The following is a 24,681-nucleotide window of genomic DNA, read 5'->3' as shown; positions in this document are numbered from 1 at the left end:
GTAAATATCAAAAATATTTCTCCTACGGTTTATCCATAATGTTGCAGCTTACCAAAAAAGTTTCCATAATATTACTATAAATATTGTTCAACAAAAGTTGAAATTTGTTACCTGCAACTGTAATGTAAATAAGTCATACAATGAAAATTCACTGAATTAAACTAATAACTGGAAATGAATTGATTTTTTTTTCTGTCGACTAATTCTGGAATGATACAATGAATTGAATTTAGGCCGAAGAAAGAAAATAGAATTTTAAACTTTTGTCAGTTAAAGCTAAACAATGACTACAGAAAGCTAACCATTTAAGCCCAAACAAACTTTTTAAGTTTAGGCCCGTAAGAGAAAACTGGAGAAACTAACCAAACCGAAAAATCTGAAAACCACACTGATAGAGTTGATATAACCGGTCCGACCACGATCATCAACCGGACTTTGGCAAATATAAGTTTTGATTATTTCCCTTCGTTTTCCTAAAACCCTAAAAAGATTCATCGCCGTTCGTCTTCTTCCGCCTCACGCTCGTCTCTTGGTAAGAACCTTCTTTGATTCCCAGCTCAAATCAGTAATATTCGTATTCGTTTATCTCAGCTCCCAAATTAAATCCACAGTTTTGCGCAGCTCCAGAATCGGGACAGCTCTAAAACGCTTAAAATGTCGAGTCGACCTGAGTTTCTAGCGCCGCCGGAGATATTCTATGACGACTCCGAGGCCCGCAAATATACTTCTTCCTCACGTATCGTCGAAATTCAGGTGCTTTAATTCTTGCCCCTGAAGAAAATAGCTCTCATCAGTTTCTTCTGAACTCAGGCACTTGTTGTGATCTCTTACATATGTAGTCCTTATGGTTATTGTAGGCGAGGTTGTCTGAGAGAGCTTTGGAGCTTCTTGCTTTGCCTGAAGATGATGTTCCTAGATTCTTGCTCGATATTGGTAAAAAAAAAAAAAAAAACTTAATTCCTTTTCATCTACTTAATATGATGAGCAATGTTGATGATGACTAAGAGCAAAAGAATCTGTGTATCTAAATCCGCTTAGCTGCTTTCTGTATAGTCAATGGATATTAGTCACATCCAAAGATTTCTTCTTTTTTATATTTGGATGGTGTGCAAGCTTATCTGTTGCAAACGTTGAGTGTGACTAATAGTGTTTGTTTAGGTTGTGGATCTGGCCTGAGCGGGGAAACAATCTCTGAGAATGGGCACCAGTGGATTGGTCTTGACATCTCAGCCTCAATGCTTAGTAAGTTAGAATCATTAGTTTGCCAAGGATTCTTCAAGCCTTAGAATCTCTATGACAACTGTTATCCTTTAATAACAATGTAGACGTTGCTGTTGAACGAGAAGTTGAGGGTGATCTTTTACTTGGTGACATGGGCCAGGTATCTCTCTCTCTCTCTCTAAGATTTTGTGGGTGGTAATATTCTTTTGAAAGATGGATGATTGATGTCTTAGCAAATTGCTTATCCGTGTTTTATTATGTCTCAGGGCTTAGGTTTCCGTGCAGGAGTCATAGACGGAGCCATCAGTATATCGGCTGTTCAGGTCTTACTTCTCACACTACCTTATGCTTTCACTTGATTATCCGGAAGATATGATTCTTTGTAATATATACTACCATTGTTTTTAACCAGCCATTTCTCTGTTTTTTTTTTTTTCATATGATTTCAGTGGTTATGCAATGCGGACAAGTCATCGCATGAACCTCGTTTGAGGCTAAAGTATGTGCAAATCATTCTACTTCAGCTTGAATCAATAAGACAGCGTCTAATATTTGATCATTCAGGGCTTTCTTTGGGTCACTATACCGATGCTTATCAAGAGGAGCAAGGGCAGTTTTCCAAGTGTACCCTGAGAGTATCGCTCAGCGTGAGTTGATCCTTCGCCAGGCCTTACAAGCTGGATTTGGTGGTGGACTCGTTGTTGACTACCCTCACAGGTACGTTCTTGTGGAAGCTATTTTGTTTTGGTTTCACATTTGACTGCGCATTAACACGTTGGATGTTCTCCAACAACCTGTAGTACTAAGAAGAGAAAAGAGTTCCTGGTCCTCACATGTGGTTCTGTTCCAACTAGTATTAACGATGGGCATAAAGAGGGTGACTCGGATGATGACGATGATGATAGCGAAGAAGAAGAGAATGGAATGGTAAATGATATATATATATATATATATTGAAGTCTCCTTACCGTCTTACTTGCTACTATATATATAGAAGTGTTTGTTTACCATTCTTTGTTTTGTTTGTGGAAAGGTATGTGTGTCGGATAGGAGTAGGCCAAGGAAGAAGCAGAGAACGAACAAGAAAGGGAAAGGAAGGGAATGGGTTTTGAGGAAGAAGGAACAGAGTAGAAGGAAAGGAAACGATGTTCCTGCTGATTCCAAGTACACCGCAAGGAAACGCAAGTCGCGTTTCTGATTTTTTTTTACTAGTCTTAAAAAAGCGTTTTATTATGTTACGTCCTTACTCTTTCTACATTTCGTGTACTCGGAAGTCAAAACCTGTGGCTACTTCTCAGGTGCGTCTTGTGATTTGCATTAAGCTTTGTCCTCTTCTATTTTAAAAATTAAATCCATTAGTTAAAATGATTAAATCAAACGAGTAAAACAGTAAAAGGAAAGATGTATCTTTCTCGTCAAGGCAAAGCAGCTAAGAATAAAGAGCATTGCCTAATCTGTCTCAACGATGTAATCCTGATCTCAATGTCCAAAACCGAGCCTTTTCGTTGTGGATCATCTTCTGGACTTGGAAGATTTTTCAGATGCAGTGGCAAGTATATAGTAAGCTATTGTTTGTAACTAGAAGCTGTATCCAAATCCTTGGCAATTCTAAATGGGTTTGAAACAAGAAACCAAACATGATATTGAATTATATAGTCTACTGAATCTTTGACGTTCCATCTCAAAACAGAGATCAAAAACTAAAGAGTGGTTGACGTTTGTTAGCTTAACCAAAGAGATCAAATCCAAAGTCTCCTTCCTCCTCTTCAGATTCTTCCTTCTTCTTCTTCTCTTCCTCCTTTGTGGCTGCGGCGGCCTCACCTCCACCACCGCTTCCTCCAGAAGCTGCACCTCCACCAACAGCACCACCGATGATCACCTGCTCCATTTTCATTTCCTATTATTAGCTCAACAGATTCCAATACGCATTTCAACAACGGAAACAAGCATCTTCACCAAATTCAAAAATAACTTCTTGTTAGGCATATATATATATATATATCACTAAGGATTAAGAAACAATGTAGTAATTATATAAGATAATGAGATTTTGAACATTTGATCAAGATTCATAGATTCATCTTAACCAATTCCTATCACAAAGTGATCGTAACAGATCTAGCTATATGCATTCTATAATGAGAGAGAGAGAGAGGGGAAGCAATTAAGAAACCTGGCAGACGGCGGAGGTAGGGCAGACGAGAGAGAACGAAAACTGAACGCCACCGGAGGAATCGGCTGAGAGAGCAGTCTGTACAAGCTTCCGCTGGAGATCGTAGGTGGAAGAAGCGGATGCTTCGAGGTCTCCCTCGTGCTGCTTAGCGGTCCCTCCATTCTCCGCCTTTGCTCTCGCAAACGAATGTGAAAACTCCCATCTTCTTCTTCTAACGCCGGCGAGGTTTCTCAGCTGAATCCGACGGGGACAAGTGCTTACTATATTTATATATGAATGATTTCAGTGAGCCCATCAAGAGAGTACTCTATTGGGCCCAATACAGAGCCCATTCAGTAATGGTCTCCTTGTCTGTGTACTGTAGTTTTTTTAGCCAGGTTTTAACAACAGTGCAAGTCTTTTAGTTTTATGTAATTTTTATTTAGTTTGCTTGTATGGTACGTCTGCTTAGTTGTAAAGCTTAATTGTTGTTAGGGAGACTTAAACCTCAACAATTGTGAATCAAATTCTCTCTTTATTTCTACCTAAGAACTTTTACAGTTTGGGGTTTTGAAACAGAGAAAATGGACAAGCAAAAGAAATGAGAGAAAGGTCAGAGCTTTATGGCAGAGTGGATGGCGACAACTCCACCAACAAGGTTCTCGTACTCTACCTTCTCAAATCCTGCATCCCCTATCATCTTTGCAAACCGCTCCTGCATTCATTTTTATTCAATCTAGGCATTACAAACAGAGGCTTAAAACTTAAAAACGACACTATCTAAACTTCAAACCCATCTTCTTACATGAATCTAACACCAACCATCAACTACGGATTCGATCACTGCATGTTACTAATGTTGTTCAACAAACCCACCAGTGAACTACTACATCATTTTTATCCAAACCATGCAGTAAACAATCTCTATAAACTACTAAGAAATTTTCCAAGAAAGGTAACAAAAAGTTGAACCTGAGGAGGAAACCGACGAACACTCTCAACCAAGTACTGGTAAGAATCCCGGTCACCGGCAATTAGTTCCCCTAAGTTAGGAATTACCTGGAACGAATACAAATCGTATCTGCAACACAAGAAGAAACAAAGTGAGATCATCAAAGAAAAATAAAAGACTTAGGGACTTGCTTACTTCTACTGTTCGACATCATGTCTAGTCATCAAAACTTACAGTTCTTTGAAGACTGGAATGTCTACATGGCTGAGCTCAAGGCACAAGAATCTCCCTCCTCGTTTTAGTACCCTGACACAGTGTGAAGAGTGTTACAAGATCATACATAAAACACTGAGACATGATATTACATCCGAATGAATGCTTTCCCAAGTCACTAAAATCAAGCTGGTGTGTATATATTTGTGTACCTATAAGCCTCTGCGAGAGCCTTTTCGATGTGTGTGACATTCCTTATCCCAAATGCGATAGTGTATCCATCCATTGAATTGTCATCGAAACTCAAGGCCTCTGCATCTCCTTCGACCCATACGAGTGACTTGTTGTCTCTCAAACCTATTCAAGATAGCAGAGGAAGCTTGAAATGTAAGGGATTCAAAGAGGAAAGAGATGTGATGCACAATCAGCACAAACAAACATGTGAGGTGGTATCACCTCTGTCAGCAGCACGTTGTTTCCCAACGTTCAACATGTTGGGATTAATGTCACACACGTAGATCTGAGTTTCTTCGAGTGAAGCCTCGTCAACTTTCCGCAACGCTCTTCGTTTGACACTGTTAACAGCATCAAAGATCCTAAACGCAACATCACCTGCACATTAGAAACAGCCCCTTAGCAATATCTACGACAAGAGTATAGTTAAACAAAAATCAGTTGTATGGACTAACCTGTTCCACCGGCTACATCAAGATGCTTCATCCCTGCGAATGGGCTAAGCTTCCCAACGAGTCTGAGATCAAAAAGACCACCAAAAGTGACAATCTTTATACAAGAGGATATCATAAAACACTTGTGATATAAAAGTATCACCACAAGAGTGTAAACCTTTCCTTCCATAGCCTATGCAAGCCAGCGCTCATGACATCATTCATAATATCATAACTGGAAGCTACATTGGTGAAAACGTTGCCAACCAACTTGCTTTTCTCTTCTTCCTTTACTTGTTGAAACCCTGAAAATCAAAACAGTAAAGGTTAAACTCAGACAGAAGAAATCACAATCTGAATACAACTTGAACACACATGATCTTTAGGCATTCAAGAGAATACTAAACAGACAAATGAAGAGAGTGATACCAAAACTTGTGGCATGAGAATGAAGCGAGGCACGGTAGCTCAAAATCCTGCTCCCAAGCGTCCTCCTGCTTAGTAATCGAAGTGCCATAGCTTGTGTTCTGCACACCGGAAAGAAAACCAAAATCCTAAATTTGACAACGTAACCTTCAAAATTTTAAGCTCGACGACGAAGGGACTCGAGAACTAACGAGGAATCAAGTGTAATAGAAATGGGAATCTAATTCATGAAAAATCCCAAATTTCGTCGACTCGCAGCTCCGAGATCGAGTCAGTGCAGACGTCGTTACAGAACATACCGGTGCCAGAACCAGACCAAAGTTTGACCGAGCGAGTATTTGACTCTCTAATCGCGAACGGAGTACATATTGGGCTTTTGTAAAATAAGTTTAGGCCCATTATGAGTTTTTAAAACTGTTAATTAATATGAGACCCAATTAGTAAAAGATCATTTGTGGTTTTACGCCGCCGCGTAAAACAAATCGCCGCTCAAGGCTACGGTTAAGGTTGAAATTGATCGACGATTGTTTGGATCCGCGATGGGGGAAGAAGAAGGGGAAGACGAAACCGAAGGAGAAAAACTGACCTGCGACGGAGGAGGTCAAGTGAAAGTGACGAACTGGTTTACACGTTAGTGCATTCTTCTAATTTTGTTTTTGGCATGAGAGAGTATGCGTTAATTTAGGGTATATGGAGGGAGGGAAGCACGATTAATCATGCCATTCATAGAAATTGAAAACTTCTCTACTTTTTTTTGTTTTTGCAAGTCAAACGAATTTTAATTTAAGTTTTTTTTTCCTATGTCCTCCTCGAATTTAATATGAAGCTCAATCTAGTAATAAAAAATAAAAAGAAAAAGAGAAAACTAATAATGGGATGAAACATTTGATTTTGTCTCCACCTGAAAAAGCGGGAAGTCTCACCACAAAGTTCGTTTTTACTTTCTCGGATCATCACATTTTCCCTTTTCCTTTTTACTTTCTCCGCAAAATAATTTTTAGAAGCATTGCACCTTGTTCTTGACAAAATTCTGTAAAAAAAAAAAGGTATTATCTTTGTTTTAGTTCATGGTTTGATTTACAGAGACAATTGATTCGTAATCCATGTGACAACAACACTAACAAATTGTTTTGAAGTCCCACCTTCATGCATCAAGTTTATCATCGTCCAGCTTGTTTTTTTTTTTTGTTTTGCATGTGGGGTTTGATCGCCTCCAAATCAATTTTATTTTTTCTTGCGAATCTGGCTGCATGTCCATTTCTGATATGAATCTACTTGCTTGTATTGAATTTTGCTTTCCATTTCTTGTTGTTTGATAGTGTATATCCTCTGTTGTGGCTTCTTTTTGGGATCATGGTACTTTTATCATGTTTTCGTTGAGTGGATTGATAGAAAAATGTTTGTGGTGGTAGTAAAATACGAATCCCTAGAAGCTTTGTGTCTCAATTACTATGGTGATTCTGGAGAATTCTCCTTTGGTTTCAAGTACATTGTGTAGATTAAGAATAATCTCCTTTTGTGTGTGTTTCTTGTTACATGCATTGATACATCTAGAAGAACTCTGCTGTTTACCTTTCTTCCTCCCAGTTCAAATGTTGTCCCTTCATTGCTCGTTAAATTGTATTTGCAGGTTTGGTTTGTTTTATAAAACTTAAGAAGCTGAGGAGAGTTTAAGCTTTTCAAAAAACTAGAATGACGACGTTTTCGATGAGAGATTTAGATGAGGCTCTCCAAGGATGTGGCCAGAAATCGTAACCTTCTCTCTCACTCTTTTTTTTTTTTTTTTTAATTTTATTCCTTGCTGTATTGCTTTTAGATCATCTGCATATTCTTGTTTGTTGCATTTGCAGAGGGGTTGAAATATGGCGCATTGAGAACTTCAAACCTGTCGCTGTTCCAATAGAGTCCCATGGCAAATTTTTCAGTGGAGATTCCTATATCGTCTTAAAGGTTTGTGTTTATATCTCTGGTCGATCATATCATAGTTCTCGATAGTATCTAAAACCTTCTTAATCTAACTATCTCATGCCAGACTACTGCGTCAAGAAGCGGTTCTCTGCATCATGATATTCACTACTGGCTCGGTAAAGGTTCCAGTCAGGTAACAACAGTCTCTTCATATTCTTGCTTATTCTTTAATGAATAAGAATAATGGTGGTCTTTGTGTTGATTAAAACAGGATGAACATGGTTCTGTAGCCGTTATGACAGTCGAACTAGATTCAGCCTTAGGTGGGCGTGCTGTTCAGTACCGAGAAGTACAGGGTCAAGAGACCGAGAAGTTCCTTTCCTACTTCAAACCTTGCATTATACCTCAGGAAGGTGGAGTTGCTTCCGGGTTTAACCATGTCAAGCCTGAGGAGCATCAGACGCGTCTGTATATCTGCAAAGGAAAACATGTCGTCCGTGTCAAAGAGGCAAGTCATTTTACAGTGTCCTGAAATGGTTTTGGTTGGTTTTCTATGTTTCATCTTCGTTTGCCTTCCTTTTCTCATTTACAGGTTACGTTTGCTCGATCGACGCTCAACCACGACGACGTTTTCATTCTTGATACAGAGTCTAAAATTTTTCAGTTCAGTGGTTCCAGTTCGAGTATTCAAGAAAGAGCAAAAGCTCTTGAGGTTGTTCAGTACATTAAAGACACGTACCATGATGGAAAGTGCGAGATCGCAGCTGTGGGTGAGTGAACTTAACTGTCACATAACAAATGGAGGCTAAGGTTGTCACCAACTTGATTGAGTTTTAATGACTTTCTTTCTTGTAGATGATGGGAGGATGATGGCTGATGCTGAAGCTGGAGAGTTTTGGGAATTGTTTGGCGGGTTTGCTCCACTTCCTAAGAAATCAGCAGTGAGTGATGACCAAACCGCTGAATCTGACGGGATCAAACTCTTCAGGTAGAACACCTTTGATCTTGCATTGTAACTAACCAATTACTGGCACAGATGATTATGTTCTGACATGAAACATGTTTGGTCTTTTCTAGTGTGGAGAAGGGACAGACAGAAGCCGTAGAGGCTGAGACTTTGGAGAAAGAGCTTTTAGACACTAACAAATGTTATATTCTCGATTGCGGTCTCGAAGTGTTCGTTTGGAAGGGACGAAATACTTCAATTGATCAAAGAAAGAACGCGAGTGAAGCTGCAGAAGTACATTACTTCACATGCACCAAACCAATAGTCTTGTTTTGATGACTTTTGTTCACTCACTGTCATATTGTCACTCTTAATTTTTTTCAGGAATTTTTCCGTTCGTCTGAACGTCCAAAATCAAACCTGATCAGTGTGATGGAAGGGTTTGAAACAGTGATGTTCCGATCTAAGTTCGATTCATGGCCGACTACAAGTACAGTTGCTGAGCCCCGGCAAGGCAGAGGAAAAGTTGCAGGTGTAGTAGACTATTAGTTATACTAATCAAATTGCTGAAGTTTTAAAGATTCAGTAGTGAGATACTTAATCTCTGTTTGTTTCTTCACCAGCCCTTTTGCAAAAGCAAGGAGTTAACGTTGAGGGCCTGGTTAAGACTTCTTCACCTTCTTCTAAAGACGAACCCAAGCCATACATTGATGGCACAGGAAATCTACAGGTAGTTGCTAATACATTGATATGTTCAAGTAATCAAATCTTTTGGTTGGTAACTATGAAACTTTGCAGGTCTGGCGAGTCAATAACGAGGAAAAGATCCTTCTCGAAGGAGCTGAGCAATCAAAATTCTATAGCGGAGATTGTTACATACTGCAGTACTCATACCCCGGAGATGACAGAGAGGAATATCTAGTGGGCACCTGGTTAGGAAAGCAAAGCGTCGAGGTAAATTTCATCACATATATATAGCTTATTTCTCTCTATATTTGTGCTCACTGATGATGATGATATATATAGGAAGACAGAGCGTCTGCCATTTCCATGGCAAGCAAGATGGTTGAATCCATGAAGTTTATGCCGGCTCAGGTGCTTCTTCCCGTTGTTTCCGTTATAGATTCTAATATCAATATACATTTTGGATATGAATGTATTAAGTCTAATCCGTGCAGGCTCGCATTTACGAGGGAAAAGAACCGATTCAGTTTTTTGTGATCATGCAAAGCTTCATCACATTCAAGGTATTTATCTAAGTTTGAATTGATCTTTTGTCGCAATCTCTGTAAAAAAAAAGTCGTTTTCATTGTCTCAGGGTGGTCTAAGTGATGCGTTCAAGAAGTACATAGCAGAGAACGAAGTCCCTGATAATACTTATAATGCAGAAGGTGTTGCGCTGTTTAGGGTCCAAGGTTCTGGACCAGAGGACATGCAAGCCATACAGATAGATGCGGTACGCATACTGAAACTCTCAACTAAACAGCCTTCTGGTTCGTCAGTTTAGTACAGGTAATTCAATTGGTATCTGGTTGCCAACAGGTTTCCACAGGGTTGAATTCTTCGCACTGTTATATATTACATGGTGATTCTACTGTTTTCACTTGGTGTGGCAATCTAACTACCTCGGATGATCAAGAACTTATGGAGAGAATGTTGGATCTGATTAAGGTAATATGTGTTAAATGAGTCTTATTGTACATTTGGGAGCTTGCCTCCTCATATCTCCTCATTTGCTGGAACCTCTGGCTCTTGTTTTTTCCTTTTGTTTTCTTCTATACAGCCAGATGAACACACCAAGGCACAAAAGGAAGGTATAGAGTCTGAACAGTTCTGGGAATTATTAGGAGGAAATTCAGAATATCCGAGCCAGAAGATCAAAAAGGATGGAGAGAGTGATCCTCATCTCTTCTCTTGCACCTTCTCAAACGGTAAAAACCATTTGCCAGCACATGTTCCTGCTTTGTTGTCCCAATCCAAGAATTGATCTAAATTGTTGGTTGCATTTTCCGGTGGTTTTTGTTCTTGTGGATGTTGCTATCTTACCAGAAACTCTAAAGGTAATGTATGATTTTCATTTTTATAAACCATATTTATGTTATGATCTTATTGAGACTCTTCTTTCTTTTTATTCCCATATATAGGTTACAGAGATCTTCAACTTCACTCAAGATGATCTGATGACTGAAGATATCTTCATTCTTGATTGTCACACTGAAGTATATGTCTGGGTCGGGCAACAAGTTGACCCCAAGAAGAAACCGCAAGTGTTAGCCATTGGAGAGGTACTTTAAGATTCATTCAACTAGATATAGATTAAACGTTACTCTTCTTATAGATCCTCTTCCTCAACAGAAATTCCTTGAGCATGATTTCCTCCTAGAGAATCTAGCAAGCGAAACACCGATATACATTGTAACGGAAGGAAACGAACCTCCATTCTTTACTCGGTTCTTCACCTGGGACTCTTCTAAATCTGCAGTAAGTCACTTCTCTATATACACTTGCTCGCTTGCCGATGTCTAACTCGTATATGTAACCTCTTCTTGCAGATGCATGGAGACTCTTTCCAAAGAAAGCTCGCAATACTCACAAACAAAGGAAAGCCGCTTCTAAACGTAAAAGCTTCGCCTCATTTAGTTACATGTTTGCAGAATCATTCTTTTGGTTTCTGTCTTTAGATGTTGTGTCCGTTTTTCTACTCAGAAACCTAAAAGGAGAGTACCAGTGTACAGCGGCAGGTCCAGCGTTCCAGACAAACCGCAGTCCCGGTCAAGGAGTGTGACCTCTAGTACAGACAGATCACGTGTGAGGGGACGGTCTCCAGCTTTCAACGCACTTGCAGCAAACTTTGGGAACGTAAGCACAAGAAACCTATCAACTCCACCTCCTATGGTTGGCCCAATGGTCCGAAAGCTTTACCCCAAGTCTCATGCACCAGACCTCACAAAGCTCGCACCCAAATCCGCAGCTATTGCTGCCCGCACAGCGATTTTCGAGAAACCCAAGCCTACTCCTCCTCAAGAAACACCAACTAGCCCCGGTTCATCTGAAGGTCTGCTGCAAAATAAAAACTTTACATTTGAACACCCCAAACTGTTGATTTGGTGAGATAACTTGAGTTCTAGAGCTTAACATTCTTTGATCTTTTTTTTTTTGATGTATGAAGCTACAAACGGAGCAGAGACGGCAGAGGATGGATCAATGAGCAACATTAAAGAAGAAGAAGCAGAAGAGGAAAGCAACCTCCCTACATTCCCATACGAACGCCTCACAACCGAATCAGAGGATCCTGTTCCAGATATTGACCTCACTAGAAGAGAGGTTAGATTCTTTTAAACACTTATAACATATTACAAGATTCGTTTATCGGATTTGTGTGTTAATGGAGACAGATTCTGTTTGCAGGCATACTTAACTGCAGCAGAGTTCAAGGAGAAATTTGAGATGACAAAGAGTGAGTTCTATAAACTGCCAAAGTGGAAACAAAACAAGCTCAAAACGGCTGTTCAATTATTCTGAACACACTTCCCTCATGAACTCAAGTCTTCTTCTTCTTCATCATCATCAACTTAACCCCAAAACCCGTAAGTTGGATCCATTTTTCGTCTTGTGTTTACTCTTATTGATAGATTTGATTGATAACTCAAAATCTTCATCATGTTTTGATGCAATGTTTTATCTATTGATAGACCAAGAAATCATGTTTAGTATAGTCTTAATCTTTTCTTTTTTTTTTTTACAACAAAAGGCTAAGAAACTAAGAAGAAGATCTCTTAATGTTTTCTTCCTCTTCTTTTGCAGGGGAGGGCATCATACATATTTCAGTTTTAAGCTACTTTCAAATAATCAAATATATATATTCTCTATATATTTTTATATATACATAATTCAATTTTTTTCTAAAATGATACTTAGGATTACATTTTTGTATTTGTTTGTTTTATTATCTATCAGACTATCAGTGTGTGTGGCTATGGTCTTTTTTCCCCTGGACTTGACTTTTCTCTGTTGGTTTTTATACTATTATTGAAGAAACAATGTGAATAAAATCTAATCTTTAATCAGGTGGTCAGTAAATCTTCATTAATCCCATGTTTTAAAATTTAATTCTGTTACTTTATGTTATAATAATAACCCAAATAAAACGGAGTATAAAAAAATAAAATAAAAACATCAAAAAAGTTGCAAAAAGTGAGAGGAGTAGTGAAGACGAAGTAGAAGTAGAGTAGAAGCGACGGTGGGTGTACACGGTGATATCGATCTCGTTAATTGATTCTAATAGTTTCGTTCTGTACTATTATCCATGGCGACGGAGCGTCCTTCTTTTGAGCTCGCCAAAGGCATCAATGGCCTCGACAAAATCATCCTACGCGAGTCTCGCAACCGCTCCGCCGAGGTAGTTGCTGCTTCTGCTCCGCGGAGATTGATCTGAGATTTTAGATCTTCGATGTTCTCGTTTGATTGCGATTGTTGATTCTCCTAGCTCGTGTGATTGTGTTATGTATATAGTTTATGCATTTGATTAACCGGATCTGTGCCTTTATATTGCTGATCAATGTTTAAATGTAAGCGTAATCTATGAATCTACAGGATAAGATAAAGAGTATTGAGAAACCATTTGGCGATGATGATAGATTGAGTTTTCTTAGAGAGATGATGTGAAATTAACAAACAGAGTGTTACTCATCTCTGTATCAAAACTTTTCCTTTAATTTTAGTGATCTTGATCGAAATGCAGGTATACTTGTATGGAGGACATGTGACTTCTTGGAAGGATGAGAATGGAGAAGAGTTACTTCACCTCAGTAGCAAGGTATTGCAGATCAATACCATCTTATTTAAGATTGTTTCAAACTACATTAGAGATGCTTAAGGTTATGTCCCTTTTAACTTGACTTTGTGGAGAAAATAAAATGGTGCCTAAAGAATTCGAAGTTGGATGCTAAAAATTTATCGTTATATGCATCTCATGTTCTTTCTCTGTTTGGTTTTAGGAAGTTGATGAAAGATTTGGGGAAAAAATTGTTTAAATTTCATTCTTTACATCGATTGTTACTTTAAAGGAAAGGAATCTTCACTTCTTTAGCTTAATTTCCTAAAGAAGTATGTGAATGAATAGATATTTTTTTTTATTTTGCAATCTAGTGGTTTGCTCATACCAGAGTAGTTTTTGTTTTGCCTGGTTACGTGTGTGTATGAGCTCAAAGCAATAGAGATCTGATACCATGCTCTATGCATTGTGCAGGCTGTATTCAAGCCTCCAAAACCAATCCGTGGAGGGATTCCACTATGCTTTCCACAAGTAAGTGTATATATTTCTTCCTTTGTTAGTTTCATTTTAATATTCAAATATGCTCACAAAATTATGTTTTTTTTTTGCACGTGCAGTTCAGTAACTTTGGCACACTCGAATCACATGGATTCGCTAGAAACAGGATCTGGGAAGTCGATTCTAGCCCACCTCCTTTGCCAACGAATTCTTCTTCTAATGCTTACGTTGACCTGATCCTAAGGCCAAGTGAAGATGATCTGAAGGCATGGCCTCACAAGTAAGGTTCTTCACTACTGAACAGTATCCACGTATTAAGCTAAAAATGTCTACATAGAATGCTGAATACTTTTTCTTCATCAACTCTCACAAAGAAGAGCTGAAGAACATTACTAACTATCATCTTGGTATGTATTCAATTTCAGTTTTGAGTTCCGGATGAGAGTAGCCTTGGGGTCTGAAGGAGAACTGACACTGACATCCCGTATCAGGAACACCAACTCTGATGGAAAGCCGTTTACATTCACATTTGCTTATCACACCTATTTCTCTGTCTCGGACATCAGGTAATCTCATTTTGACATTCATGTATTTTCATGCCAACTTGGTGCAATTTTACTTGTCATTTTACCAAAGTTTGGAGCTATCTTGTATTGAACTCCTACATCTATCGCTCCAGGAAGGTCTAGAATAGAGATACTAACATGCATTGGTTTGCTTGTGTTCAGTGAAGTACGGGTTGAAGGGTTGGAGACGCTGGATTATCTAGACAACTTGACGAACAGAGAACGTTTTACGGAACAAGGTGATGCTATAACTTTTGAATCCGAAGTAAGTTTGCAATCCCAATCTCTCCGTTCTTTCTGAGATATCTATTTGTATCATCACTCAAAAAAAAAAAAAACTTTTACTTGTTCAAGACTGACAAGATCTACCTGAGCACTCCTGCGAAGATTGCTATTTTGGACCACGAGAAGAAGAGGACGTTCGTTGTTCGCAAAGACGGACTTGCTGATGCCGGTAAGACGTAAAACTAGTTTTATATACACTATATCACGAAGCAAAAACTGAGCCATACTCATATTTTCAGTGGTGTGGAATCCATGGGATAAGAGGTCAAAGACGATATCAGACTTGGGAGATGAAGACTACAAGCATATGCTTTGTGTTGAAGCTGCAGCTATCGAAAGGCCGATCACATTGAAACCGGGTGAAGAATGGAAAGGAAGACTCGAGCTCTCTGCGGTTCCTTCTAGTTACTCCAGTGGACAGCTTGACCCCAAGAAAGTCCTCGAGTGATACTCCTCCCTTTCTCGTACAGGTAACTTCAATTTACATTTCTTTACCTTTAGGTATTTTCTGAACACTTTTGCGTGTTTCAAAACTTCAAATATTTCGTTTATACAAACAGAATACTAGTTTTTTCCTCTATTTTACATATTGTGTCATTTCTTCAAATGATTTTGCTAATACCGTAGGGTTGATAAAATTACATTTGGATTGTGCAGTACTATGAAGAAATGAGTGAAGCGTGGTGTGAAGATGTTCATCGGATTATTATACTATAGAAAGAAACTGAGTTTGAATAAAAAAATATCGATTTGTGGATCAAAGACGAGAGACTTGCACTCGTTAAAGTATTGTGGTTTCATTATATTTAAAGGTACATTTGACCAGCAACCAGTGCTTGTGTCTAGTAGCCCTTTGTCCGAGTCAGATCCAGAGGTATTTCAAACATCTCACGCGAACTGTTAATTTTATGTGCGTGATCTCCATGCTCTTAACTTTTAGAGTAGAACTTAGTTGAAATTGGGCTATTTCGTTTTGAGTTTTGCACTATAAATTAAAAGCAAAGTTGTGTTAGAGAATTTCATATTTTCATTCCAAAATATCGTTATGGTTTAGATAGATTAAGCAAGTTTGATAGGGGAAAAAAGACGGATTTGTAAGGATTTAATGCCAGAGCTTTAGGCAGATTCCAGCAGGTACACCACCAGTTGTTGATGATCTCTTGCTCTGTACACATTCTGAGAATGTATCCACAAGCTGTTGTCCCAAAGAAGACAGATCATCCTTGAAAGTCTCTACAAAAACCTTCACTACTTTAACTTCTCTATGAGTAGCTCTTAAGCTATACCATGTCAAGAACCTTTCCCTGAAACTCTTGTCTATATGCCCTTCTTGCTCTAAACATCTAATGGTCTTCACTATATGACCCAAGTCTTTATCTCCTCCCACTCCATTTTCTGCTACATTGGTCTCAGGTTTCTTGGTTGATGTTCTTGATTTGGATCTTTTATTCCCTCCTTGCTTGCCGTCAAATGCGTCTCTCTTGCAGGGTGTTATTACAAGCAAGTCTCCTCCCTCTATCTCGTTGACTTTCCTTTTTAAGACCCTCTCCTCTTCAATCTCAGATTCTACTTCTCCTGCACTACAGTGTTCAGCGTTGTTATTGTCGCTATTTTCTTTGCAGCAGCTTTTACTGACATTGTTGGATTCATCTTCAGGCAAAGATGGATTACTACAAAGACCACTGCTAGAGTTTGTCAATAGGCGTTGCCTGTTCCCTGCTTCATCTCCATCATCCTTCACACCCGTGATCTGGTTTTGCGAAGAAGAAGACGGCTCCTCTGAGTCTAATCTCACAGTGACTGATCTTGCTTGGATCTCTTCTACTCTCACGCTCAATATGTCACCTAACGAGAGCCAAAGTCAACATCTTCGGACTTCAAAACATAAGTAACGAGTGAACAGAGAACTAACCTTGTCCTGAAACAGATTCTGACAATGGTGAGACCATTTTGTCAAGAGCTTCCATTGCCAGATAACACAGCTTCTGAACTTGCGATCCCGAAGCAAGTCTATTGACGATACCTCGAGCCATCTTCATCTCCCAACTCACTAACGGACCCACATCACCCTCCAGCTTCTTCACCGCCTCATCCATGAGCTCCAACAGATTCTGATACCTCCTTGTACCTCTCAACAGCTTCTGTCCTAAAGAAACACGGTAACAAAGAACATCTACATGCCGAGTCTCCTTCGCCACATTCACTTGCTTCCTCCAGCATCTGTAAGTCCACACACATCATTATTACATTACCTTCTCCCAACAAATCTATACCAAAAGAATCTTACCCGAGAAGATCACTATCTTTGCCGCAAAACACGCAGTGAAAACTACCATCATTAAACCCAATCCCATACCCATCTTCCTTCAAAGCACACTCCAAATGACAAGACAAACCACAACCCTCACAAGCAATCCATAGACTCAGATCTTTATTCTCATCAAAGTTCTGACAAACACAGCAAGAACATCTTCTACAAAAGGTATCTTCACTTCCGAGCGCTGCTCTACAAGCTAAATTCTCGCAGCAGATGATGTAACTAGTAGTCGTCTTCTGTTTCTTCCTCGAGCCTTTACGGTTAGGACACGAGGTTTCACCGAGAGGACGAGAGACGAGATTGAGTAGGTTTTCAATGAGTTTTGGTTTGGCTAGACCAGTGTACTTTCTCTCTTTACCCATCTCTGCGCATATGATCTTCATTATCTCATCTCGGCTCCACGAGTTTAAAAGCTCCGAAGCTTCTTCTGGCTGCTTGGACAATGCGTGGATCAGTTCTCTTCTCTCGCTTACACTCAAACCTTTCTTTTTAGGAAACTCGGTGCACACGACACCTGCAAAGGCAAAAGCAAAAGCTCAATACTTTAACCCTAGAACAAGTGTGGTAAGAACAAAAGTTTTAAGCTTTGTCAACGAAAACGATAAGTCTCAACAACCCAAGAACCAAAAAATTTCAACAATGACGACGAACGAAAGAATCCAACGCGAGAAATAAAGCGTTTATGTTCATATATTAAACAGTTTCGTCAATGAAAACGACGTCGTGTTAGCGACCTAAAAGCTTCACAAAATAGACGCATGAAACTAGAACAGTGAGAAGACAAAAGACGTTCACGTCGACATGAAGAAGAACTCGTACGTTGAAATGAAGAAGGATCCATGTCTTCTTCTGGGCCCACATTACTATCAAAACGCCAGATCTTTGAGAGCTGCAGATCAGTTTTCGGACAAAGAATTAAATAATGTAAAGTTAAGAACCCATCACAACAAAGTTCTATGAAAAAAACAAGGGATCAAAAATGTATTAGTACCCATGATCCGGAAGAACAAAAGAGATCGATAAAGCTCAGATTTTTATTTTTCAAATTTTTTTTTTTCCAAAATTAAAATATTTAAACAGCCAAAAGGCAAAACCATGAAGCTCTCATTCTCTTAAAGAACATGTATAAAATGAACGTATAGACATAGAATCCAGGAGTACTCGGTCTTCAAGCTCTATAAAAGAGCCATACAAGAATAAAACATTGAGAATTTTAGAATATTAAAAAATAAGTGTATAAAAATAAAATAAAATAAAATAAAATGAGGATTGGTTCTTTGTTCACCGAATGAAAAACTTCCAACAACAACATCGAACAAAGAAAGGCTTATTACCGAAGCAGCTTGCATTTTTCTTCTTCTTTGTGTTCTTCGTTCTTTTTGTTTTCTTCGGTCTTTCTTTCTTTCTAGGTTATCTTGTGTGTGTAGTTTGTGGAAAAGAAAATATATTCCCTCTTTTTCTAGATGTTTCTATTACAGAACCCTCTGATGAATAATGAATCATCTTCTTCTCTGATGAAAGCTTTTTTTCTTTAAAGTTTGGTTTTATTCTTTAAATATAAAGACAAAAAAAGTTGTAAATATCTGATAACTTCACGTGGTCTCGAAGATATTATACATACACAAATACTTTGAAGTGACTGGCAACCAGTGCTGGGCTTATAATCTTTAACTTTTTATTAATATATCCCAAGATATTACAGAATATTCCAATAATGATACATGAACCAAAAGAATTGACTACGTGTAGAACAACTTGAGATCGAAATAACATTGACACTTAATTAGTAAATACTTGGGTTTATGTCATTAGCAGTTTAGCAGCCTATTTGGTTAGCAATCCCATTGCAAACCATTTGAATTTTATTTTGTTAAAATGTTATATAAGTATTGATTAACTTACATAATTTATTGCCTCAGTTTTTAAAATGTATCCACTACGTCGGTCACTCTACAAATATAGCTTACTATTTAGCTATATATAGTACAAATAATGATAGTAACACTTTAATAGATGTCAAAAGTTAGAAACATATAAATTTGCCCATAAAGGTCGGTCCGAAAACCAAGAAAGGTACTACTTGCCATGAGATGGTGTTATCTTATTAGCATAGTGCATTCGATTTCTTCGACTAGTTCTAGAGCGGATAAAGTTTTGGTAAAAGATAATATAGTAAGAAATATTCGATTAGGTAATTGTGCTAGAATACACAAACTAGTGATTTGGAATAGAACGTTTACAGTTAAAATCAATGTTTTAAAACCCAATCCGAACCTACAGTCAAACCGGTATATCCGATGAACCAATATGTAATCAAATATTTTATTTTATGATGAATGAAAATTGAAATTAAAACAAACTTTAAAATATATATTTGATTATGTAAATAAAACTTGATATCATCTTATATTTTTTAATAGTTAATAATATTATGTTTATATATGTATTACAATTTATTAATCTATTGACTCACTATCCAACTACGGTTGATCCAGTGATCCAATGATACAAAGTGTAATTCGGTTTCACGTCCGAATCGGGTTTAAAAACATTACAAGGAAGAACGCGAGAAAATCACATTGAGATATTATTAAGTCAAATATATATACATATATAATTAACAATATTAAGTATATTGATAAAAGTATAATGTCATTTGTATTCTTATTTCTGAAATGATTTTTTTGTTTAAGAGATCTCACTGTAATTTAGGTTAACGTCGTTAATATATTTAATCAAAAGTTATATATAAACAAATAATTTCGAATTTGTAAATAAACGGCTTATTTCGACTTTAAGATAAGTTATAAATACGAAATTTTAACTGTACTTTTTACAACTGCAGTATGAACTTGGTAGGCTAGTAAGATATAGCTTTCTAGTGAGCTTGTGCTTGGTTTAAAACAAATAGTAGAGTCCATCATACATAATAATAATAACTAGATAGTGATCTGCGCGCAGAGTGAACTACTTAGAATTTTTTTTTTTTTTATCGTCTACCCATCTATGCTAGATCAAGTGGAGAACAGACGAGCCGATTGTCCGAGGAGCATCTCCATCTGTCCATGTCTGATCTATATGGGAGAAAATATAGCTTCTGGCCCTTGCATTTTTTGTTAATGCATCTGCCCAGCCATTCCGACTCCGAGGAATATGAGACAGTCTCACATCGTCGAAATCATTCTGTAACCTCTGGAACTCCTCGATCTCTGTCGCGAATGCTGGCCAGTCCATCGGATTTGTAGTCATGTCCACTTAGTCCGAGCAGTCCGTCTCGAACCTTACCGAAGTGATCCTTCTGTCTCTCATACACGAGGTTGCCCAAAGTAACCCTTTCATCTCTGCATGCAAAGCTGAGAGGCTCCTGTTATACGCCCGTAATCCGAAGTATTCTAAGCCCATTTGATCCTTAAGACTCCACCCTAAGCCAATGACCTTGCCATTATTGATCCATGATGCATCAATTTGACATGTAGAGATTTGAGGTATCCAAGGGGGCACTGTCTCAAACTCTCTGGTAGGAGAATCGTCATGATCCTCATTTGCTTCCTCTTTTTCGGTAGCCTTCCTCCAACATTCTGCTTCAAGAGACGCATGTTGGAGAGTGTCAATCGGGGATACGACTTTTCCATTAAAAAGTTTGTCGTTTTTCGCCTTCCAAATGGACCAGCAGATCCATGGGAAGGTATCGAACTGTGGTCTGAGTGGAACCACTTCTTTTCTCTTCCAAAACAGAAAGTTCATGTTTTGGTACATAGATGTACTTAGAAAATATTTATGTTACATAGTTGTAATTTTGTTTAAATGTTTTAATTTTGTTGATTTTTCAGTTAATAGAAGTTTAATTAAACATGCATAAAACCAGAAAATATATTCACTGCTATTTTGAACAAAAATTGATTAAAAAAAATATTAAAGGCATTTTATAATGGACAATTCTCATAAATAGACAATTTTCAAGTTTTGGTCACAAAAATAGATCACAAAGAGGAAAATGACCAAAATGTTTCATTTAATAGGTAAAAAGACACTAATAACCTAGATATATAAAAAAATAAATAATATAAAAATATAAAAAAAATATAAAAATATAAAAAAAATATAAAAAAATAATTTTTTTTATATAGTTTTCGATTATATGTTTTCAAATTCGAACTTTTTATAATTTTTTTTTGAATTTTTTTCGAATTTTTTTTTTATTTTTTTTCAAATTTTCTTTTTGTAATTCGAAAATACTTTTTGAAACTATTTTTAAAATTTTTATTTTAAAATTTCCAAATTTTTAATATTTATTTTCTATTTTATAAAATTTTAAACATCAATCTTAAATCTCCACCCTTTAACTCTAAACCTTAGTTAAACCTAGGGGTATAAATGTATATTTACCTATTTAATGAAACATTTTGGTCATTTTAATTCTTAGAATGTATATTTGTGACATAAATTTTTTTAGTGTTATCATAGGCTATTTCCCATTTATAATCGTACATGTATCATAGAGACTTAACAAATATCAAATGTTTTAGGCTTTACTTCATGGGCCATCCACAGTATAGTTATTGAAACTCGCCAAACTAAAAACGGAAATAAAATCTGATTTTATCATATAAAGTAGACTAATTGATTCGTATATTGAGTTACCATATAAGACTATAAAATCAATTATTACTTACCAAATTTAGCAATATTTTCGATGTTACATCGATAATATTACGTTATTACTTCTTGGAAACTATGGTCGTACACTCCATATGTTATATACGTATTTTTAAAAACTTAACCATATAAGTGATATTTAGTTTATAATTTAATAATATCATTTAGCTCCTGGGACTGAAAATGTTGGTTCAAGGGATGCATTCCGAGCCACGCCTTCGTGATGGAAATAGAGCTGATCACAAACCATGTAGAATTAAAACTTTGATTACGTTAACAACATATATATGGTTACGTTTCAGTGGTTTAAACTTGTTCGAATATTTCTGTTGACATTCATAATGATCAAGCTTGGTTCACCACTGTTTTTTTTTGTATGTCTCATTTTTTGATAATAGTTTCTCATGAAAAAAAAAACACTTTTAAAATCAGCTACAAAATCAAATCTATGGTATGCATATTAAAACTTCGTATACAAATATTACTCGTTAGTCATAAAAAAAGTCCAATGGTAATGTTAAAAAAAATGACCAATGATATTAATATATCGTGACTTATTCTTTGACTTAAAATCTTTATATATAAAAGAATGTTTACTCTCTCCTTAGAGAGACACCTCAGCATCCAATAAGTCGTGCGTCACGGAGCTGACACGTGTCGGCTCTCTCAAAACACAGCGTTTCATTAATTGGCAATCCTGACAAATTGGGCTAAATTCGTTTGACGTCTAACCTGAAGTATTTTGGACCAATAAATTGGATGGGTGTGTGCAGCGGGATGACCCATTATATTGAACCTTAATTGTACCAACGCGAAGAAATCTTCAATGCGGTGTAAGCCGTCGTTGTGTCCAACCGACTGTTCTTTTCCTCCTGCAATGCAAAATTGGCAACGTTACATAACTCAATCAGATTCAATCAATGTCATTTAAGTTCTTTTTAACTCCATATCTCCACTCTTTCCGCAATTTCTTATTCAATGTTCTCATCTTCAAGTCGGTGAATCTACATATATAAATAGGGGAGTCTTTGATCTGTAAACCTCATCATTTTATCCCCCCACAATCACACTAACTCTAAAAACTTTTACAGAGCACGATGGCAAACAGAGCTCTCGCATATAAGAGGAATCCCGAGACTTTCCAGAGATAGACATTCGTTGGAAAGCGATAGCAGAGGAGAGGAGGATCAAGGCAATGAAGGATATGGCCAAAGCCATTGACGATTGTGAAGAGTATAGAGAGAAGAGAGTATAAATGGAGAGTGTGACAGGAGGTTTCGAACGTCGCTACATCACAACCATCGCCACCACAATTCTCTGATATTTCTACAACACATTCAAAACTCGAAATCCAAAAACAAAACAAAGAGCCAATGTCTTACCGATCTGAAGGTGGTTAACGCGGCGATAGAAGCTGTGTTGTGGTTTAGACGGTGAAGAAGTTTGCCGGTGGCTAAAAAAGGTGAAATCAACGGTTGTGCCGGTGAATAGCATGAAGACGCTGAAACTGCCAGCGATTGATAACGTGAAAGAAGAGTTGATGCTAGCGATACATCAAGATTAATTGGAGACGAAGAAGCGATTCTAGATAAAAAAAAAAATGAGTGTACAATTAACAATAGTTCTGAGATACGAAACTGGATAAAGCATTCACTTATCTTTAGATGATCTTCTTTTCCTCACTGTCCTCATCTTTCTTTGATTATCGGCTCCTCGAAAGTAACTCCGGATCCGTCTCGCATGCAAATTTTCCGCCGTCACTTTTCTATTGGGTTCAAAAGAGATCTTTCATGAGTTCTGTATTTGGGCTGCTTAATTTACGGGGCTTTTATCATTTAACTGGGTTGTAACATTGACTTTTAGGCATATAGCTTGCACCATTTTATCTTTCACCTTTTAATATGAAAAATTTGAGATAAAAAAGAAGACTGAACATTTAATAAATTGACTCATCATCTATCCAGTTTCAATCACAGTCTAAACTCTAAAGAAAAGAACCCAGTTTCAGTTTTGGAAAAAAAGGAAAATAAATAAATATAGATTAGTTTTTCATATAATATTTGTAATTTAAAAAATATCACAAAGCCAAGTGCTACTGATTTAAGCTACAAAAAAAAAAGTGTTCCTGATCAAATAAATAGAACAATAGTTTTTCCACAGTTAGTAACTCCAATGGTTAATTTAGACTATAAATTAAAAATATTAAAAAGTTACATTATGTTTTCCTTTAATTTTTTCTAAAAAAATTATTTTGTTAACTCCAACTGTTATTTTAGAACTTGCTTTGGATATTGAAAGTCGACTAAGTTTATAAACAAACAAAATATAAACTACTATGATAGTTTTTAAAAAAAAAAAAAAAACTATTAGAAGAGCTGTTAACAGAAAACCAAACTTGATCAAATATTCGGAATGTAATGTGGTGACATACACCCAACATCATCTCTTATTAACATATATCTACAATCCCTGTTCCGGAACGCGGTAGGCGCCAGTCGGGCGGTCGGGTTGGGCCTAGCGCCTAAACAGAAAATCGGAGATTAATCGGAAATTATGCGGGGCGGAATTTTTAGATGGTTTACTATGTTATAAAACATGTTAATCTTTAATTGTGTATAACATTAATACATTTTCATGTTTAAGATTGTATAAAACACACAAATAGAATATATAAACTTAATATAGTGTAATTTTCATCAAAATTATGAATATAAATGATATTTATAAAATTTTAGATCAAATAAACAAATAAAAATATTATTAAAACTAAAAAAAAAAAAAAAAAAAAAAAATAAATAAATAAAAAAATAAATAAATAGATTAGACGGCCGCCTAGGCGGCTAGGCGGTCATTTAGGCGGCTAGGCGGTCATTTAGGCGGTCTAGGCGAAAAAAATCGGATATCCGATTTTTTAAACCGATTTGGTATAAATCGGGGCGGAAAAGTGACGCGTAGCGCCTAGGCGGCCGATTTTTAGAACAGGGTCTACAATCTTAACATCCTTTTTTCTCCCACTACTTAAAGATACTATAACCGAGAATTTTTTTAACAAACAGAACATCGACACACATAATCAACCACTTTCTTAACACAACAAAA

At 37.1% G+C, this 24,681-nt stretch overlaps 5 protein-coding genes, 1 long non-coding RNA gene and 1 pseudogene across 9 annotated transcripts; 3 read left to right on the top strand and 4 right to left on the bottom strand.

Annotated features, from left to right (window-relative positions):
* Positions 1-379: 379 nt before the first annotated feature.
* Positions 380-2,594, top strand: LOC106383651 (18S rRNA (guanine-N(7))-methyltransferase RID2). 2 transcript variants are annotated; one of them, XM_048752254.1, is made up of 10 exons: positions 380-532; positions 612-753; positions 858-933; positions 1,159-1,242; positions 1,326-1,381; positions 1,488-1,544; positions 1,671-1,720; positions 1,786-1,938; positions 2,022-2,148; positions 2,255-2,594. In XM_048752254.1, the coding sequence occupies exons 2-10, from the start codon at positions 655-657 to the stop codon at positions 2,417-2,419; spliced, it is 867 nt and encodes a 288-aa protein (XP_048608211.1). In that variant the 5' UTR covers positions 380-532; positions 612-654; the 3' UTR covers positions 2,420-2,594. The 2 variants fall into 2 exon arrangements, with proteins under 2 accessions (XP_048608211.1, XP_013679180.2); XM_013823726.3 differs by having other exon boundaries at positions 389-532; positions 622-753.
* A 213-nt stretch (positions 2,595-2,807) lies between these two features.
* On the bottom strand, positions 2,808-3,714 carry LOC106387324 (annotated as a pseudogene).
* A 174-nt stretch (positions 3,715-3,888) lies between these two features.
* On the bottom strand, positions 3,889-6,409 carry LOC106387328 (2-methoxy-6-polyprenyl-1,4-benzoquinol methylase, mitochondrial). Of its 2 annotated transcripts, none has more exons than XM_013827158.3 (9): positions 6,219-6,409; positions 5,636-5,733; positions 5,385-5,511; positions 5,228-5,289; positions 4,995-5,150; positions 4,751-4,895; positions 4,560-4,631; positions 4,346-4,454; positions 3,889-4,088 (listed from the first exon to the last, which is right to left on the bottom strand). In XM_013827158.3, exons 2-9 carry the CDS (start codon positions 5,721-5,723, stop codon positions 3,987-3,989), a joined length of 861 nt encoding a protein of 286 aa, XP_013682612.1. In that variant the 5' UTR covers positions 5,724-5,733; positions 6,219-6,409; the 3' UTR covers positions 3,889-3,986. The 2 variants fall into 2 exon arrangements, with proteins under 2 accessions (XP_013682612.1, XP_013682611.1); XM_013827157.3 differs by lacking the exon at positions 6,219-6,409 and adding an exon at positions 5,824-5,964.
* Positions 6,090-12,553, top strand: LOC106387325 (villin-5). 2 transcript variants are annotated; one of them, XM_013827153.3, is made up of 24 exons: positions 6,090-6,262; positions 7,263-7,383; positions 7,483-7,582; positions 7,665-7,733; positions 7,812-8,048; positions 8,133-8,310; positions 8,396-8,528; positions 8,618-8,780; positions 8,871-9,018; positions 9,110-9,216; positions 9,285-9,440; positions 9,513-9,581; positions 9,665-9,733; positions 9,805-9,942; positions 10,029-10,157; positions 10,270-10,417; positions 10,536-10,546; positions 10,631-10,771; positions 10,842-10,967; positions 11,039-11,104; positions 11,193-11,541; positions 11,656-11,810; positions 11,895-12,073; positions 12,291-12,553. In XM_013827153.3, exons 2-23 carry the CDS (start codon positions 7,325-7,327, stop codon positions 12,006-12,008), a joined length of 2,865 nt encoding a protein of 954 aa, XP_013682607.2. In that variant the 5' UTR covers positions 6,090-6,262; positions 7,263-7,324; the 3' UTR covers positions 12,009-12,073; positions 12,291-12,553. The 2 variants fall into 2 exon arrangements, with proteins under 2 accessions (XP_013682607.2, XP_013682608.2); XM_013827154.3 differs by lacking the exon at positions 6,090-6,262 and adding an exon at positions 6,552-6,678.
* A 55-nt stretch (positions 12,554-12,608) lies between these two features.
* Positions 12,609-15,438, top strand: LOC106387327 (putative glucose-6-phosphate 1-epimerase). Its single transcript, XM_013827156.2, has 9 exons — positions 12,609-12,885; positions 13,228-13,302; positions 13,735-13,791; positions 13,878-14,038; positions 14,184-14,324; positions 14,487-14,589; positions 14,679-14,778; positions 14,849-15,079; positions 15,267-15,438. The coding sequence occupies exons 1-8, from the start codon at positions 12,793-12,795 to the stop codon at positions 15,055-15,057; spliced, it is 939 nt and encodes a 312-aa protein (XP_013682610.1). The 5' UTR covers positions 12,609-12,792; the 3' UTR covers positions 15,058-15,079; positions 15,267-15,438.
* A 180-nt stretch (positions 15,439-15,618) lies between these two features.
* LOC106387326 (protein VERNALIZATION INSENSITIVE 3-like) lies at positions 15,619-18,720 on the bottom strand. The gene is made up of 5 exons (XM_013827155.3): positions 18,261-18,720; positions 17,746-17,815; positions 16,897-17,440; positions 16,522-16,829; positions 15,619-16,454 (listed from the first exon to the last, which is right to left on the bottom strand). The coding sequence occupies exons 1-5, from the start codon at positions 18,273-18,275 to the stop codon at positions 15,712-15,714; spliced, it is 1,680 nt and encodes a 559-aa protein (XP_013682609.2). The 5' UTR covers positions 18,276-18,720; the 3' UTR covers positions 15,619-15,711.
* Positions 18,721-22,008: 3,288 nt separating this feature from the next.
* LOC106385888 lies at positions 22,009-23,920 on the bottom strand. Its single transcript, XR_001277308.3, has 2 exons — positions 22,965-23,920; positions 22,009-22,454 (listed from the first exon to the last, which is right to left on the bottom strand). It is a non-coding gene; the product is annotated as an uncharacterized LOC106385888 (long non-coding RNA).
* Between the last annotated feature and the right edge of the window lie 761 nt (positions 23,921-24,681).

This window comes from Brassica napus, chromosome C3, assembly GCF_020379485.1.
Source record: "Brassica napus cultivar Da-Ae chromosome C3, Da-Ae, whole genome shotgun sequence".
Taxonomy (NCBI): domain Eukaryota; kingdom Viridiplantae; phylum Streptophyta; class Magnoliopsida; order Brassicales; family Brassicaceae; genus Brassica; species Brassica napus.
Note: the sequence above shows the minus strand (reverse complement) of the source record. Positions and strands in the feature narration are given on the sequence as shown.

Bases quoted from the DNA above. Each gene is read 5' to 3' on its own strand.
- LOC106383651 (XM_048752254.1), top strand. From the start codon at position 655: ATGTCGAGTCGACCTGAGTTTCTAGCGCCGCCGGAGATATTCTATGAC. The intron at 934-1,158 runs GTAAAAAAAAAA...GTGTTTGTTTAG, and splicing joins TAGATTCTTGCTCGATATTG to GTTGTGGATCTGGCCTGAGC. The intron at 1,382-1,487 runs GTATCTCTCTCT...ATTATGTCTCAG, and splicing joins TACTTGGTGACATGGGCCAG to GGCTTAGGTTTCCGTGCAGG.
- LOC106387326 (XM_013827155.3), bottom strand. The intron at 17,441-17,745 runs GTACGAGTTCTT...TTGCCTTTGCAG, and splicing joins GGATCCTTCTTCATTTCAAC to GTGTCGTGTGCACCGAGTTT. The intron at 16,455-16,521 runs GTTAGTTCTCTG...GGCTCTCGTTAG, and splicing joins AGAATCTGTTTCAGGACAAG to GTGACATATTGAGCGTGAGA.
- LOC106387327 (XM_013827156.2), top strand. From the start codon at position 12,793: ATGGCGACGGAGCGTCCTTCTTTTGAGCTCGCCAAAGGCATCAATGGC. The intron at 13,792-13,877 runs GTAAGTGTATAT...TTGCACGTGCAG, and splicing joins TTCCACTATGCTTTCCACAA to TTCAGTAACTTTGGCACACT. The intron at 14,590-14,678 runs GTAAGTTTGCAA...TACTTGTTCAAG, and splicing joins CTATAACTTTTGAATCCGAA to ACTGACAAGATCTACCTGAG.
- LOC106387328 (XM_013827158.3), bottom strand. From the start codon at position 5,723: ATGGCACTTCGATTACTAAGCAGGAGGACGCTTGGGAGCAGGATTTTG. The intron at 5,512-5,635 runs GTATCACTCTCT...TTTGATTTTCAG, and splicing joins TTCTCATGCCACAAGTTTTG to GGTTTCAACAAGTAAAGGAA. The intron at 4,632-4,750 runs GTACACAAATAT...ACACTGTGTCAG, and splicing joins GCTCTCGCAGAGGCTTATAG to GGTACTAAAACGAGGAGGGA.
- LOC106387325 (XM_013827153.3), top strand. From the start codon at position 7,325: ATGACGACGTTTTCGATGAGAGATTTAGATGAGGCTCTCCAAGGATGT. The intron at 8,529-8,617 runs GTAGAACACCTT...GGTCTTTTCTAG, and splicing joins GACGGGATCAAACTCTTCAG to TGTGGAGAAGGGACAGACAG. The intron at 11,105-11,192 runs GTAAAAGCTTCG...TTTTCTACTCAG, and splicing joins AAGGAAAGCCGCTTCTAAAC to AAACCTAAAAGGAGAGTACC.